Genomic DNA, 17,023 nt, shown 5'->3' with positions numbered 1-17,023 from the left:
GAAAATTATGTTGGCATTACAGGAAGTGCACTGACATGGTTCAAATCCTACTTATCTGACTGCCATCAATTCGCGGCAGTAAATGAAGAGGTATCATACCAATCACAAGTGCATTATGGAGTACCTCAAGGCTCAGTACTAGGCCCCTTACTTTTCACGCTTTACATGTTACCCTTGGGAGATATCATTAGAAAAGACGGTGTTAGCTTTCACTGTTATGCTGATGATACTCAGCTCTATATTTCTTCGCGACCCGATGAAACTTACCCATTTGCAAAACTAACGGAATGTATAGTTGATATCAAAAACTGAATGACTAGCAATTTCTTACTGCTAAATTCAGAAAAAAAACAGAGGTGTTAATATTTAGACAAAAAACTTTTGCATGTAATAACCTAGATCACTGTCTAATACTTGATGGCTGCTCTGTAAATTCTTCGTCATCAGCTAGGAACCTAGGCGTACTTTTTGATAGCAATCTTTCCTTCGAAAAACATGTTTCTAGCATTTGTAAAACTGCATTTTTCCATCTTAAAAAAATATATATATTACATTTAAATGGAAGGAGACATATTGTAACTATAAACTTGTTGTGCATTTCATATGCTGTCACATCCTACAACGTCATCATTTGCAGAGAGAACCTGCCACTCACTCACACACACAAAAACACATGTTGATGGACCTGCACAACATGCTGTTGTTTTTATTATGTAAAACCCTAATATAATGCCAGACACTATAAGTCCAGGCAGATATATCAATAATACATAGAAATATTATTAATAGTACTATTATGAATTATATAAATATACTAATAGTAATGAAAATTAACAATGATTAAAAAGGTTATAAGGTTATAACATTATTAAGGTCCTTTTTTGCAGGATTTATTTTTGTTGTACATATTTATACATGGATTAATTAATTGATTGATTTCAACATGCCAACATTTTAAATCAACATTCCTCATCTCACTCTAAAACAATTCTGTCTTGTAAAATTTTGAGAAAAAAATAAATAGTTTTTTACTTTTTCATTAAAAACAGAAACACTTCAGTATGGAACACATATTCACGATTACCATTGACTTTTTATGCTTATTAATAGTAAGACAGTTGTTGTGGTGTTTAAGTTTAGGTATTTGATAGCATTAAGGGATGCAGAATTGGATCACGCTGAAGGCAGCATTAATATGTTATTTATTAGTACCAGTAAACAGCCAATAATCTTGTAATATGCAAAGCTAATCAGCAACTAGTTAACAATGACTTCTACAAATCCCAGTTCTACAAATTTTACTGTACTATTTTACAGTAAAATTATGTTTTCATCTCCCTCTGGCCCTCTTCGGTCATTTTTGACGGAAAAATTTTATATTTTGACATTTTAAAAATCTTAGCATCATCAGAATGAGATGACACTTGGTGACTTTGGTCACATTAGCAATATGAACACACAAAAAAATCATGGACATGAGGCGAGGCACCAGAGCCTGCAGACCATCCCTCACCTGTGGTGCTGACAGACAGTGATGGAGAGCGCGGCGTGGCACCAGAGCCTTCGGACCATCCCTCACCTGTGGACCAGACAGACAGTGATGGAGAGTGCGGCGTGGCACCAGAGCCTGCGGACCATTCCTCACCTGTGGGGCTGACAGACGGTGATGGAGAGTGCGGCATGGCATCAAAGTCTAAGGACCAACAGCAACATCAAAAGAAGCCATACAGAAAGCACAAGGCCAGGACCCAAGTGTTTTACACTTTACATTTCCACATGGAAATGGAAAAAGATAAGGCCTTTACCAGGTAGCAGAAAACTGAAGACATCATGGACACATTTCATTTATGAAAAATTCAGGAAACAAAATCCTTGCTACACACTTGTTTTCACATACCAGCATTTAAAGGTTGCTCGCAGTAGAAAGTATCGGTGTCCATTTATGACAGTTAAGGAATCATGTTCCTTTAAATCTTGCAATGCGCATTATATTTTCCGGATTAGACAAAAACCATTGAGCAGTGACAAACAAATTCCAATTCAGGTGACAAGAATTGGTAAGGTAACTCACTTGAAAGGGGAGGTAGGGTCCCGCCCTGCAAGTTATCAGAAGAGAGGCAAGATTGCCAAAGAAGTGTTAAAAGGAGTAAGTAATGTCTACTACAAAAATATCAGAAAAACACCCATTCCTGAGTTGATGGCTGGAAACATCACTAGGAGTTTAAGTAAAAACATACTCAAAGTAATTTCCAGTGAAGTTCAGAAAAGCTTAAGACTGCATGATGACGTGATCCTGGAGCTGATGTTGACACAGAAAATCATGAAAGACACAGATCAGTCATACAGATTTTGCCCAGGATATGTCCAGCATCTGCAGGTGGATCCATTTGGAGTTCATCTATACACTGAGACAGGATTGGTCATTCTTGTACAACACCTCAGAAAAGGACATCCTATTACCTTGCATTTAGATGCAACTGGAGGGGTTGTGATTCGAATTCCAAGTCAGACAAAGAGGGTGTTGTACTACAGCATCAATCTACCAGGGCATGGACAAGACAAGCCTCCTCTTCCTGTCTCTGAAATGATAACAAATGACCACACCATCCCGAATGTGTCTTTCTGGTTGCATCAGACTGTAACCAAGATACAGAAACTCACTCTCTACAACATACACCAGGTTAAAACCGACCAGTTGGGCACTCAACCAGAGTGTCCTGTTGTCGTTCAACAAGCAAGACATACATGTGTATCTGATGAAAAGCTACAAATTAGTCAAAGGAAATGACACCATGACAGACTTCAGTAGACAAACTATTCTTCACCTATGTTCTGCCCATATAATTAAGGCAGTCCAAGGAGCTATTGGCAGAAGAACAACTGACAAGGGCTTGAAAGAATTTGCTACTCACCGTGTGGCACAACTAATAAACACCACAAGTCTTAAGAGGGCAGTAGACATTTTCAAGTGCATGTGCCATGTCTTTTACACCAAAGCAAACACACAGTGTGTAAATCAGTGTCTTCAACAACTTCATGACCACATTCGTGGAATAAAAATTCCAGAAGACACACTGGATGAGAAGCAGGCAGTGGGTGACTACATCCCTCCAGAGGCTAAAACAATACTGGCCAGGTCACCATTTACCAAAGAATTTGCTGGTGTACTTGACGCTGTCACGTCTTTTGAAGATCCAGAAGACAAAACAGAAATGGGCAACAACAAATACTATTGTCCAGGGATACTGGATATTCTCATGAAAGAATATATGCCAATTTTTCCACTCTGGTCAGGGATAATGCTTGGTGATTTAAAAAGATACAACGACAGGGAGTCTATCAGAGATAGAGATATCAGCGATGACCTACAGAAAACCCATGAGACGAATGACATGTCATTCTGAAAACTGGTTCTGTATTATCAAAGACAAAATCTTACAGAGGAAACTGCACCATCGGCCAGCAACATTCATACAAAAAATGTATGCATGATTGCAAGGCCGGTACAGGGAGCACATTTTGCAACACGACCTTCCAGACAGAATGTTACAGAAGTGTTTAAATGTGAAAAAAGGAAGATTGGAGGACTCTGAAGAAAAATAGGCCAAGAAGAGCATGTGTGACTGAAAAGGAAAGAAAACAAAATACTTTCATACCCCAGACGTTATACCTTCTCCAAAAGCAAAAGTGAGTATTATGGCCATTAATAAAATCTTAAAACCCAATATATTTTTTATAATTACATAGATGACCATAGAAAGGTGACATTATATAATAAGTATTTCTAAGATTAACACAAAAGATAATTGTTACACACTGCATCATGTCCTTCATTTCGCAGTCCGGAAAGACAAAAACAGACCATGTCAAAGTAGCATCTAAAACTTTACAGGTAAGACTAATTCAAGGGCATGATGACATGTTTCAATGCACATACATCCTTTAACTATTTTTTTTTTTTTTGGTTTCACAACTACAAATAAATGGTGATTCTCTTCTGTTTGTTCTCATAGGCATCAAAAGCACAGTCCAAATCCAAAAACAAAGAAACAGAGCTAAGTCAACTTTTGGCATTTTCAAGGGCATGACGACATGTTATATTACACATAGTCTATAATATTATCAGTGTATTTCACAACAACATGCAAATGTTAATTCTCTTATGTTTGTTTTCATAGGCATCAAAAGCTTCTGTCGCAAAGCACAAAGGCAAAAAGAAAGAAACGGACAGTGTCACTGAGGCCTCAACTCATGTCCGTAATGATGACATTGTATATTGTGTGTGTATCTGTGATAATGTGCCTCTGTTAAGGGTTAATTCCACTAACTTTAAAATGTAGTTGATTTTAAGTTGGGTTGTCACAGACAATCCTGCCCTAGGGTCCCTGTAACTATGTTGTACCGTTACCTCCGTCCAACACCTGTAATGTGTTGCTTAAAACATTCAAACATCCTGCTCGGGAAAACAAAACAACTTGATTACATATCTGCATAAAAATACCAAATATGGATAAATTTTCATGCATTTAATATATACGAAGATATTTTATTTAGCATTGTACTTGTAGACAACAATAAATAAATTATTTGACCTTGTGGAACTTATCAGAAAGAAAAACTAAAAGTCTTTATGGAAGAGTACTGCCTATAAATTATGTTCATGAAAATGTACACAAAGTGTCAACGCTATGGTCAAATATATGCTAGGTCTTTAGTCATTTCTTGTTGTGCAGTGATTGTGTAATATGTATTAAAATGATTGATTCTTTTTCCTCCAATCTAATGTTTTTTTTAGGTTTTTTGGAATTCAAAGGACAGGGAAGTAGTAGTTGCAGTGATTCAGTCATTTCACATGGATGTGACATATACATTGCGCCTAACAGATTTCAAAAGCCTCAAGCCACACAACTGGTTGAATGGGGAGGTAATCATGTCTACATTTGTTTAGCAAGCATTGATGTACAGTTATAAAAGTAAAGATTTAAATTAGCCACTGCTGTAAATGCTACATGAGATTTCAAACCTACATTTCAGGATGTATTGTCGTATTTGTAGCGCTAGAGTTTTATGTGAAAGCATTTTTGGACTTGAAAGGTAAATATATACACAAAATGTACATTGTCTTTTTATAACAACAACGACAAATGATCATTGTATACAATTTATTTATACATACAAGTTTACAAAATGTTAAACAGTCCTTACTGTGCATGGAGGTTCACTGTCACTAGTGGTAGTCTAATAAGTAAATATACATTTTAGAAATACTTACATATTTATTGTAATGAATTTTAAGGGCATTAATTTAATTTCCTTTGTTTTTTTCAGATGATTGAATACTTCCAAACACTGTTGAATTCAAATAAATAATTGTATCCAACCACTACTCTGCCGGTGTTGTTGTATTTGGGGAGAGGTCTGCATTGTCAAATCACAGTTTCAAAAAGGTTAGACTTTACAGTTATTATTTAAGGCAAAATAAAAAGGTCAGAAGGTCAAGTACAATTAATGTGTTATATTTCATCTTCTTTGCAGGTCGACAGTAACCACTGGACATTTCTGGTGTGTAAAACCATTGTCAAACTACAGTTTTTTATTTATGGACATGGAAAACTAAACTAAACTACATGTTTTTAATAGTATCTCAATAGGAAATTGCTGAAAGTGTTTGTGGTGGATCCCCAAGGTGTAGATGAAGAAAAAGATTCTGAACTTGCTGCCACAAGATTCAGGTATTGTATTATTTATTTTTTCTTAATTATCATACAGTACAATATGAAGTAGGATTATTAAAAACTTGGGGGACAGTTTAGTGACATATTAACCAATTGTAAATGCAATAATATACTGTACAATTCTCACATATGTTTAGACAATACTTCAAGATGCGGCAGATAATTCATAGTAAGACAGACTGGGTGGATGTGAAATGGACACATGGTGTCTTGAACCACAGCATACAGAAAGATGGTTGCAGCTGTGGCGTTTATGTCATGCAGGTAACAATACAATTTTATGTAGCCTTGGAACAACACAAATTTTTGCATAACCTCAATAGTGTAATATTTAAATTTCTTATTCTGCTATGTCTAATTTATTTGGCAAGTTTATTTAATTATATTTATGTTACCCAACAGATGGCTAAGGAGACAGTGGAGGCTTTTCCAGTGACACCATCTGAAATCGTGATACCTTCCAATAAGCGCCTCCTGTCAGAGCTGCGTAAGGAGATGGCTGTAACAATCCTAGAATCATCAGGTATGTATTGTAAGCACACAATCAAGGATAATCTTGCACTGATCCTTTAGTGGGAGTGTTCTTTTAGTACATATATGGGCGTTAAAAGCCAAGCCTCCTTCAAAGTGATGAATAGTGATTTTAATGTGTGTAGAGTGTAATTTTCATTATTATGTAGGCTTTACAAAGGTACTAAGAACATACTATTCATATATGTATGCTTATTATTATGAGTCAAAGCATCAAACTGGCTGGGACCATATCATATTTGCAGAGATCCTTTGTCTAGAGTCTAGACATCAGAGACCAAAGCCATAAATACTTTCCCAATGTTGATGAAAAGGATCCAAATGAACCCCATTGCTCAGGCACCCAATCAGACACTAGGCAGAACTGTAGTAGATATATTTGCTTTTTAGTTTATAACTCTGTAATCATAATGGCTTGAATCAAAATTATTTTCAAATGAATCCTTCATTCAAGCACAAATACCATTTTATTTTATTTACCCCTGGGAATTCTGTTACAAAAACCTACACAATATGGACAAAAGTATTAAGACACCCCCTTCTAATGAACAGGTCTAATGATTCAGTAATTTCCATGACTACAAATGTTTATGTTAAAGCATATAATGATATTTTAGGGAATTGTGTTTTTTTTTTTTTTACTAATTTTATAGCAACAGTTTGGACAGGCAAGGTTAAAAAAAATAAAATGATTGATTCAGTCAGTGCGGAAGAACTTAACTGGCCTGCAGAAAGCCAAGTCATAAATCCAGCTGAACACCTCTTGTTTGACTCTAAATGCAGACCTTGAACCGAACTCATCACCAAACACCAATGACTTGTACATACACTGTATGGACAAAAGTATTGTGACACCCCCTTCTTTAGAACAGAAATTTCAAAAACTGTGGCAACAAAGAGGGAAATTAAATTTAAATAAATTTTGCATTAAAAGTCACACCAGGCATGTTCAGCTGGGATTAGGACTTTTTCTGCAGGCTAGTCAAGTTCTTCCACATTGACTGAATCAATCGTTTCTTTTTGAACTTTGTCTTATACACAGACATTGTCATGTTAGATTAGAAAAGGGTCCTGTCCAAACTATTGCTATAAAATTTGAAAAACACAATTCCCTAGGATAAAAAATTATACTGTATGTTTTAACATTAACATTTGTACTACATTTGAACATAAACATGTTCATTAGAATACTTTTGTCCAAATAGTGTATCAAATTCTTCTGAAGACCATTTAAATTACGTATATTTCTTTTTTGTTGCGTAACAAAAAATTCCAAAAGATGACAGTTTAGTTTGATTATTTATTTATTTTTATCCATGTTGTCCACTACAGTGAGACAAACAATGCTAAATCATTTAACATCTATGTAACATTCAATAAGTGTGAATGTCAGATTAACTTAACTTGTCATGCACATAAATGCATTTGTAGGATCATAGTGATCCAAAGTGATGCAAATACAGTCCAACATGCTTGTAGTTCACGAATTATTAGCTTCTTTTCGATGTTATAATATAACGTAGAACATGGTAAAATGGCATACGCATGCAGTAATACAGCACAAACAAATCATTCGCACAGTATAGGTAATTCATGATTTTTATTTTTCGTCATGTACACTGTTAATATATTAAGAAGAGCGTTTATACAAATAGTCATCATTCCATGTCACTGTAATTATAAAAATTATTTGAATTACCTTTATTTAATTAGCGCATTTCGAGAGTTCAATAATGTTTTTTATGCTTTGTAACTACTTATTAGTCATACAGTGTTTTCACTTTCAAATTTGGTGATATAGGTCTTAAAATCTGAAACATTTAAAGAACATTGTCGACACTACTTGACTTCATCCTAAACTTAAAAAAAAAAATTAAAAACACTATATCTTTCTTTTATTTACTCCTCCCTTGCGAGCTTGTACTTATTTGAATAATGACTGAGACTTGGTGTTACGAGCACTTCTTCTGTCTGATTGCCTCTTCAAGATTAATCGCTTTGTATTCCCCAATTGTAAGTCGCTTTGGATAAAACATCTGCAAAATGACTAAATGTAAATGTAAATAAAAGAATTAAAAAAAAAATTTAGCTGCTGAAAATAGTTTTCAAAAAATATTGGTCACCGCTGTTTGACTGTCTGTCCATCCGTCCATCTATCTATACATCTGTCTGTCTGCCCATCCATTTGCTCATCTATATGTATGTCTGTCTGTGCATCCATTCATCCATCCATCTACCTATACGCCTGTCTGTCTGTCTGTCTGTCCATCCATTCGTCCTTACACTGGTCTGTCTGTCTGTCTGACCTAACAATTAAAATAAAACACTGATTTGTGATAATGTATTTTCAGTATTCAACCCCAAAGCTCATTGCTCCCTGTGTGGAAAAGAGTCTCCTGTTGGAGGTGTGGGTCTGAACACATGGGTTTGTGTCCTTTTCAATGAGAAATTTCTAATTAGATTAGCTATTAGACATACTGTAGATCTCAAGTGTTAAATTATTTAAACTATATAGATAATTAGTATGCAGATAATTAGTATGCAGGTAATCTAGAAATGACATTACATCAAATGTTCTGTAGTATTTTGTATTAAGTAAATAACGATCAAATAGTTTCATTATTTTAATGTATGTTAGGTTTTGTACATTTTAGTTAAAGTTTTTAAGTTGACATTAATATTAGTTTTTTATTAATGGAGTATTAAAAGTATGTAGTACATTTTATTTGTAACTTAATGTGTTCAATAAAATTGAAAATTAAATAAAGTTTAATTGTGACAATTTTCTTTCACCAGATTCAGTGCACCAACTGTGAAAGATGGTACCACTCTGTCTGTGTCAACATGACGAAAAAAGAGATACACAAATGTAAGAGAAGAATGTGGTTGTGTGTTTTCTGTAAGTAAAAAGTCCTTTAAAATTGTAGCTGTAAAAATATATGGTTTACTCTTGTATGTTTTTTTTTTTTTATTATATTTTTGTTTTATTGTTTTGATCAGTTTGATCAATTTCCTCCTATGTCTTTGTATAAATACCAGTTCTGTCAAAATGGCTGTTGTACTGTTGCCTGTTGTTATTTCAAATTAGTTTGCAGTATTAATAGGAAAATTCAGGATTATATAAATTTTGTCATTGTAAGGATGTAAATAAGGTACGAATTGTAAATGCAACTACCTTGTGCACCAGAAAGGATTAAATGTGAGGTTGTATAAATTGACCACTGCCCCCCTCTATTAACTGACACAGGTTTCATATCTCTGTCTCCCTGGTGGAAAAAGACATTAGAAGGAAAAAGTTACAAATAGCTTCAAGCTCCAATGACGAGCTGTCACCAGTGCAACAGCTACCCTGGTGGCATCGGGAAAAAGGTGCACAGAGGGCACATGCATTAATATTAACCCTCTGGCAGTCTGGTTTTAAGGGTTACAGTAATAAAATGGTTAAACTACACACACACAGAGAACAAAATATAAAACTTTGGTAACACTTTACAATAAGGTTGTATTTGTTAACAGTACTTAACTGTGCTTGTTAACATGAACAATAATTAAATTTTATAATATTAATTCTAAAATGACATACTACAAATACATTAATATAAATAAAAAATGTTGTATCCGTTAACATCAGTTAATGTACTGTGAATTAACATGAAAAAACATTAATCAAATAACATTAAAAAAGATTAATAAATGCTGGAAAAAATATATATTGTTCATTTTTAGTTTGTGTTTTTTAATGCATTAAGTATTGTTAACAAATTAAACCTATTGTAAAGTATTACCAAAACTTTTAATAATCTATAAGCATTTTTTTTAAATAATTTTGATCATCTAGTGCTAGTAATTACTTGTGAAATAATCATATAAAATTATATTTCCAGTATAGTACATATTAACTTATTTGATGTAGCTGTTGGTCATTGTATCTTCTTGAACTTAGCAGGACCATGCTCTGACCATGCATATATATATATATATATATATATATATATATATATATATATATATATATATATATATATATATATATATATATATATATAATGTAATTCCCTTTTCTACCAGTAGGGGTAAAATGGAAGGTTGTGAAAGATGTCCACTGTCCCCCTCTATTGATGGACACTGGTGTCATGTCTCTATTTTCCTGCTGATAAAAGTTATTACAAAAGAAGGATAATTTTAGACATGCAATTCCCTTTTCTACCAGTAGGGGTAAAATGGAAGGTTGTGAAAAATGCCCACTGTCCCCATCTATTAGTCGACACTGATCTCGTGTCTCTGTCTCCCCGCTGACGAAAGTTATTTCAAAAAGAAAGTTAATTTTGGACATACAATTCCCTTTTCTACCAGTAGGGGTAAAATGGAAGGTTGTGAAAGATGTCCACTGCCCCCCTCTATTGATGGACACTGGTCTCATGTCTCTATCTTCCTGCTGACGAAAGTTATTACAAAAAGAATATTAATTTTGTATATGTAATTCCCTTTTCTACCAGTAGGGGTAAAATGGAAGGTTGTGAAAATTGTCCACTGTCCCCCTCTATTGACTGACATTGGTGTCATGTCTCTGTCTTCTTGCTGAGGACAGTTATTACAAAAAGTTTATTAATTTTGGACATGCAATTCCCTTTTATACCAGTAGGGGTAAAATGGAAGGCTGTGAAAGATGTCCACTACCCCCCTCTATTGATGGACACTGGTCTCATGTCTCTATCTTCCTGCTGACGAAAGTTATTACAAAAAGTTTATTAATTTTGGATATGTAATTCCCTTTTCTACCAGTAGGGGTAAAATGGAAGGTTGTGAAAATTGTCCACTGTCCCCCTCTATTGATGGACACTGGTCTCATGTCTCTATCTTCCTGCTGACGAAAGTTATTACAAAACGTTTATTAATTTTGGACATGCAATTCCCTTTTCTACCAGTAGGGGTAAAATGGAAGGTTGTGAAAATTGTCCACTGCCCCCCTCTATTAACTGACATTGGTCTCATGTCTGTGTCTTCCTGCTGATGAAAGTTATTACAAAAAGAATATTAATTTTGGATATGTAATTCCCTTTTCTACCAGTAGGGGTAAAATGGAAGGCTGTGAAAGATGTCCACTGTCCCCCTCTATTGATTGACATTGGTCTCATGTCTCTATCTTCCTGCTGACGAAAGTTATTACAAAAAGTTTATTAATTTTGGATATGTAATTCCCTTTTCTACCAGTAGGGGTAAAATGGAAGGTTGTGAAAATTGTCCACTGCCCCCCTCTATTAACTGACATTGGTCTCATGTCTGTGTCTTCCTGCTGATGAAAGTTATTACAAAAAGAATATTAATTTTGGATATGTAATTCCCTTTTCTACCAGTAGGGGTAAAATGGAAGGTTGTGAAAATTGTCCACTGTCCCCCTCTATTGATGGACACTGGTCTCATGTCTCTATCTTCCTGCTGACGAAAGTTATTACAAAAAGAATATTAATTTTGGACATGTAATTCCCTTTTCTACCAGTAGGGGTAAAATGGAAGGTTGTGAAAGATGTCCACTGTCCCCCTCTATTGATGGACACTGGTCTCATGTCTCTATCTTCCTGCTGACGAAAGTTATTACAAAAAGTTTATTAATTTTGGATATGTAATTCCCTTTTCTACCAGTAGGGGTAAAATGGAAGGTTGTGAAAATTGTCCACTGTCCCCCTCTATTGATGGACACTGGTCTCATGTCTCTATCTTCCTGCTGACGAAAGTTATTACAAAAAGTTTATTAATTTTGGACATGCAATTCCCTTTTCTACCAGTAGGGGTATAATGGAAGGCTGTGAAAGATGTCCACTGTCCCCCTCTATTGATTGACATTGGTCTCATGTCTCTATCTTCCTGCTGACGAAAGTTATTACAAAAAGTTTATTAATTTTGGATATGTAATTCCCTTTTCTACCAGTAGGGGTAAAATGGAAGGTTGTGAAAATTGTCCACTGTCCCCCTCTATTGATGGACACTGGTCTCATGTCTCTATCTTCCTGCTGACGAAAGTTATTACAAAAAGTTTATTAATTTTGGACATGCAATTCCCTTTTCTACCAGTAGGGGTAAAATGGAAGGCTGTGAAAGATGTCCACTGTCCCCCTCTATTGATGGACACTGGTCTCATGTCTCTATCTTCCTGCTGATAAAAGTTATTACAAAAGAAGGATAATTTTGGAAATATAATTCCCTTTTCTACCAGTAGGGGTAAAATGGAAGGTTGTGAAAAATGTCCACTGTCCCCCTCTATTGATGGACACTGGTCTCATGTCTCTATTTTCCTGCTGACGAAAGTTATTACAAAAAGAATATTAATTTTGGATATGTAATTCCCTTTTCTACCAGTAGGGGTAAAATGGAAGGTTGTGAAAAATGTCCACTGTCCCCCTCTATTGATGGACACTGGTCTCATGTCTCTATTTTCCTGCTGACGAAAGTTATTACAAAAAGAATATTAATTTTGGATATGTAATTCCCTTTTCTACCAGTAGGGGTAAAATGGAAGGTTGTGAAAATTGTCCACTGTCCCCCTCTATTGATGGACACTGGTCTCATGTCTCTATCTTCCTGCTGACGAAAGTTATTACAAAAAGTTTATTAATTTTGGATATGTAATTCCCTTTTCTACCAGTAGGGGTAAAATGGAAGGTTGTGAAAATTGTCCACTGTCCCCCTCTATTGATGGACACTGGTCTCATGTCTCTATCTTCCTGCTGACGAAAGTTATTACAAAAAGAATATTAATTTTGGACATGTAATTCCCTTTTCTACCAGTAGGGGTAAAATGGAAGGTTGTGAAAATTGTCCACTGTCCCCCTCTATTGATGGACACTGGTCTCATGTCTCTATCTTCCTGCTGACGAAAGTTATTACAAAAAGTTTATTAATTTTGGATATGTAATTCCCTTTTCTACCAGTAGGGGTAAAATGGAAGGTTGTGAAAATTGTCCACTGTCCCCCTCTATTGATGGACACTGGTCTCATGTCTCTATCTTCCTGCTGACGAAAGTTATTACAAAAAGTTTATTAATTTTGGATATGTAATTCCCTTTTCTACCAGTAGGGGTAAAATGGAAGGTTGTGAAAATTGTCCACTGTCCCCCTCTATTGATGGACACTGGTCTCATGTCTCTATCTTCCTGCTGACGAAAGTTATTACAAAAAGAATATTAATTTTGGACATGTAATTCCCTTTTCTACCAGTAGGGGTAAAATGGAAGGTTGTGAAAATTGTCCACTGTCCCCCTCTATTGATGGACACTGGTCTCATGTCTCTATCTTCCTGCTGACGAAAGTTATTACAAAAAGTTTATTAATTTTGGACATGCAATTCCCTTTTCTACCAGTAGGGGTAAAATGGAAGGCTGTGAAAGATGTCCACTGTCCCCCTCTATTGATTGACATTGGTCTCATGTCTCTATCTTCCTGCTGACGAAAGTTATTACAAAAAGTTTATTAATTTTGGATATGTAATTCCCTTTTCTACCAGTAGGGGTAAAATGGAAGGTTGTGAAAATTGTCCACTGTCCCCCTCTATTGATGGACACTGGTCTCATGTCTCTATCTTCCTGCTGACGAAAGTTATTACAAAAAGTTTATTAATTTTGGACATGCAATTCCCTTTTCTACCAGTAGGGGTAAAATGGAAGGCTGTGAAAGATGTCCACTGTCCCCCTCTATTGATGGACACTGGTCTCATGTCTCTATCTTCCTGCTGACGAAAGTTATTACAAAAAGTTTATTAATTTTGGACATGTAATTCCCTTTTCTACCAGTAGGGGTAAAATGGAAGGTTGTGAAAATTGTCCACTGTCCCCCTCTATTGATGGACACTGGTCTCATGTCTCTATCTTCCTGCTGACGAAAGTTATTACAAAAAGTTTATTAATTTTGGACATGCAATTCCCTTTTCTACCAGTAGGGGTAAAATGGAAGGCTGTGAAAGATGTCCACTGTCCCCCTCTATTGATGGACACTGGTCTCATGTCTCTATCTTCCTGCTGATAAAAGTTATTACAAAAAGAATATTAATTTTGGACATGTAATTCCCTTTTCTACCAGTAGGGGTAAAATGGAAGGTTGTGAAAATTGTCCACTGCCCCCCTCTATTAACTGACATTGGTCTCATGTCTGTGTCTTCCTGCTGATGAAAGTTATTACAAAAAGAATATTAATTTTGGATATGTAATTCCCTTTTCTACCAGTAGGGGTAAAATGGAAGGTTGTGAAAAATGCCCACTGTCCCCCTCTATTGATGGACATTGGTCTCATGTCTCTAGGTCCTTTAACTAAAAAGCTATTACAAAAACACTGCCCACTGAGCTATAGCAAAAAACGAAGAAAACTTGCACTTTCCCCTCGGTCCCTTACTGATAGCACCGCGGAGAGTGAGCTCTCCCGGTTTAATGCACATTGCGACTGCTTGTGCGGGGCAGTGCTTATTACATCGACCGAAAATTATGAAAAAGAAGGCTGTGAAACATGATCAGCTTTGCTCTTTTGGTGATCACACTGTTTAGATTGTTTTATGGCAAGTCGATTTGGAGTTATTGCCGTTTATCGCTGAATGTGTCACGAATATCGAAAACAAAACCAACTTAACCCCGCTCTGAATGGAGGAGGAAAACAGGTGAAGCACATCAACTCACCCGATACACCGCACATCAGGATGCCGGAGATGTGAACTTGCATGGTAAAGGCGACAGAGGATGCGATGTCCAACAACGGATGAAACCCCTGTGCGCGCTCTCTATCTTCCCTTGACTGATTAAAAAAAAAGACGACTTGTATATTCCCTCGTTGTTAGCCTCCTCTAACAAAGACAAAGTTGTGTACGAACTGTAGGACTCGGACAGATCCGCGGAGATGCTCAGTGCGCTCCTGTGCGCGCACGAACTGAGTATGGAGCGCAGAGAGCGCACTCACATACACAGCGCACAGACACCTGGGGGAGGGACGTTGCAATGAACTACATCGCTTTCTTCAAATCAACTAACAAGTGTAGGAGTGAGGTTTAATATATCCTTGTTAGCAACCAAAATGTTCTTTAAAGTTGACACACTGGTTGGCCTATTTAAAACTAGACTTCAAAAGTTTGAGTCATCTTAGTGAATAGAGTAGGCTACCATCCTTGTTATCAACAGATTTTTATTTTATTGACTGTCCCTTCCTTAGCTGCTCTCAAAATGCTGTCAAGACGACCTTTCAACAGGGCAAGCATGACTCACCACACTCTCTCTGCCCTGTGATTGCTGCCTGGTTCACAGACATCTACATGACATTTCTCACATGAATGGCATAATGGCGTAAAACCCTGGCTGAAGAACATTGTGGCAGCTTGTCTTTGTGCAACAGCCAGAACTTGACCTTCAGACAGTCAAGTCCAGTTCTGGGGCATCGGCTCAGTGGGGAAATTGTCCCAGTAACAGGCCAGACAGTGGTGATAAAAGAGTATTGTGTTAAAGCCACAGATGGAGGCACTGTCTGCAATCAATCAATCAAGTATAAATAATAATAATGTGATGCCTAATATGATAACGTTAAATTAAATTAATAGGTTACCAAAAACAATGAAAACCTACTCACCCTTATGCCATCCAAGATATAGAGTTTATTTCTTTATTAGAACATATTTCAAGAAATTCATTACATCGCCGATTACAAATTCGCCTTACATCACTTGTTTGCCAATGAATCCTCTGCAGTAAATGGGTGCCGTCAGAATAAGAATTCAAACGGCAGATAAAAACATCACAATAATCCACCAGTAATCCACACTCTAGTACATCAACTAATGTCTTGTAAAGCAAAAAACTGAGTGTTTGTATAAAACAACCATCATTAAATGGTTTTGACTTTAAACCTTAGGGCTTCGGGACAAAATACAAGTTCATAATGACACTTCCTCCAGTGAAAAGCTCCATCTTCTGCTGTCCTCTCACATTAAAATCCACCAACATATTTGTTTACAACTGTTTGGGACTTTTTGTTAGTAAACAGTGCTTGATCTTTGCATATTTCTCTCCTGATTCAGATGAGACAAGAAAGCAATATTATGAATTGTAAGCATTGTAGAACCAATGTCACACAGCTTTTTGCTACACAAGATGTTAATGGATGGAATAAAGTCATGCATTTTCAGCTTTTTGGATTTACATTCTGAAGGCACCCATTCACTGCAGAGGATCCATTGGTGAGTAAATGATGCAATGCTAAATTTCTCCAAATATGTTCAGATAAAGAATCAAACTCATCTACATCTTGGATGGCTGGAGGGTGAGTACATTTTCAGCATATGTGAACAATTCCTTTATAGTTTAAATATCCAAATGAGCTTTATTCATGTTTTGGTGATAATTTAGACCAATTATTTCTCTTTTTATAACAACAACAACAACAACAACAATAATAATTCTATATACCAGGAACCTGGAAGATCTTTTTAAGATTCATGCATAAGGGTCATGAGGGAAGTGCTGCCCTCCTCTAATCGATTCACATCTCTTGCTCCATTTCCTCAAAGTTTTGCCACACACACACACACACACACACACACTAGGGAGAAACATGCTGTAATAAAAGAACCACTTGCTCTTTTAGTTCAGAATCAAAGCTAATTTACAGCTAACAGTTTGAATAAGTTTACAGTGAGCTCTCTTTAACCTCCCTCTCCCTCATGACCCAGATACTCAGAGTGATTCCTATGACACAGCCTTCTCATTATTGCAGCTTATATCTCGGTGTACTAC

The 17,023-nt window shown here is 36.1% G+C and overlaps 1 protein-coding gene across 1 annotated transcript in view; it reads right to left on the bottom strand.

The window, feature by feature from the left end:
• LOC306883355 (relaxin receptor 1-like) overlaps window positions 1-15,172 on the bottom strand; it is an 84,427-nt gene extending 69,255 nt beyond the window's left edge. The window contains exon 1 of the mRNA XM_079438545.1: window positions 14,924-15,172. Within this exon, the coding sequence (XP_079294671.1) occupies window positions 14,924-14,966 (43 nt within the window). The 5' untranslated portion in view covers window positions 14,967-15,172. The remainder of the gene's footprint in view (window positions 1-14,923) is intronic.
• Window positions 15,173-17,023: the final 1,851 nt, after the last annotated feature.

This window comes from Barbus barbus, assembly GCF_936440315.1.
Source record: "Barbus barbus genome assembly, chromosome: 17".
Taxonomy (NCBI): domain Eukaryota; kingdom Metazoa; phylum Chordata; class Actinopteri; order Cypriniformes; family Cyprinidae; genus Barbus; species Barbus barbus.
Note: the sequence above shows the minus strand (reverse complement) of the source record. Positions and strands in the feature narration are given on the sequence as shown.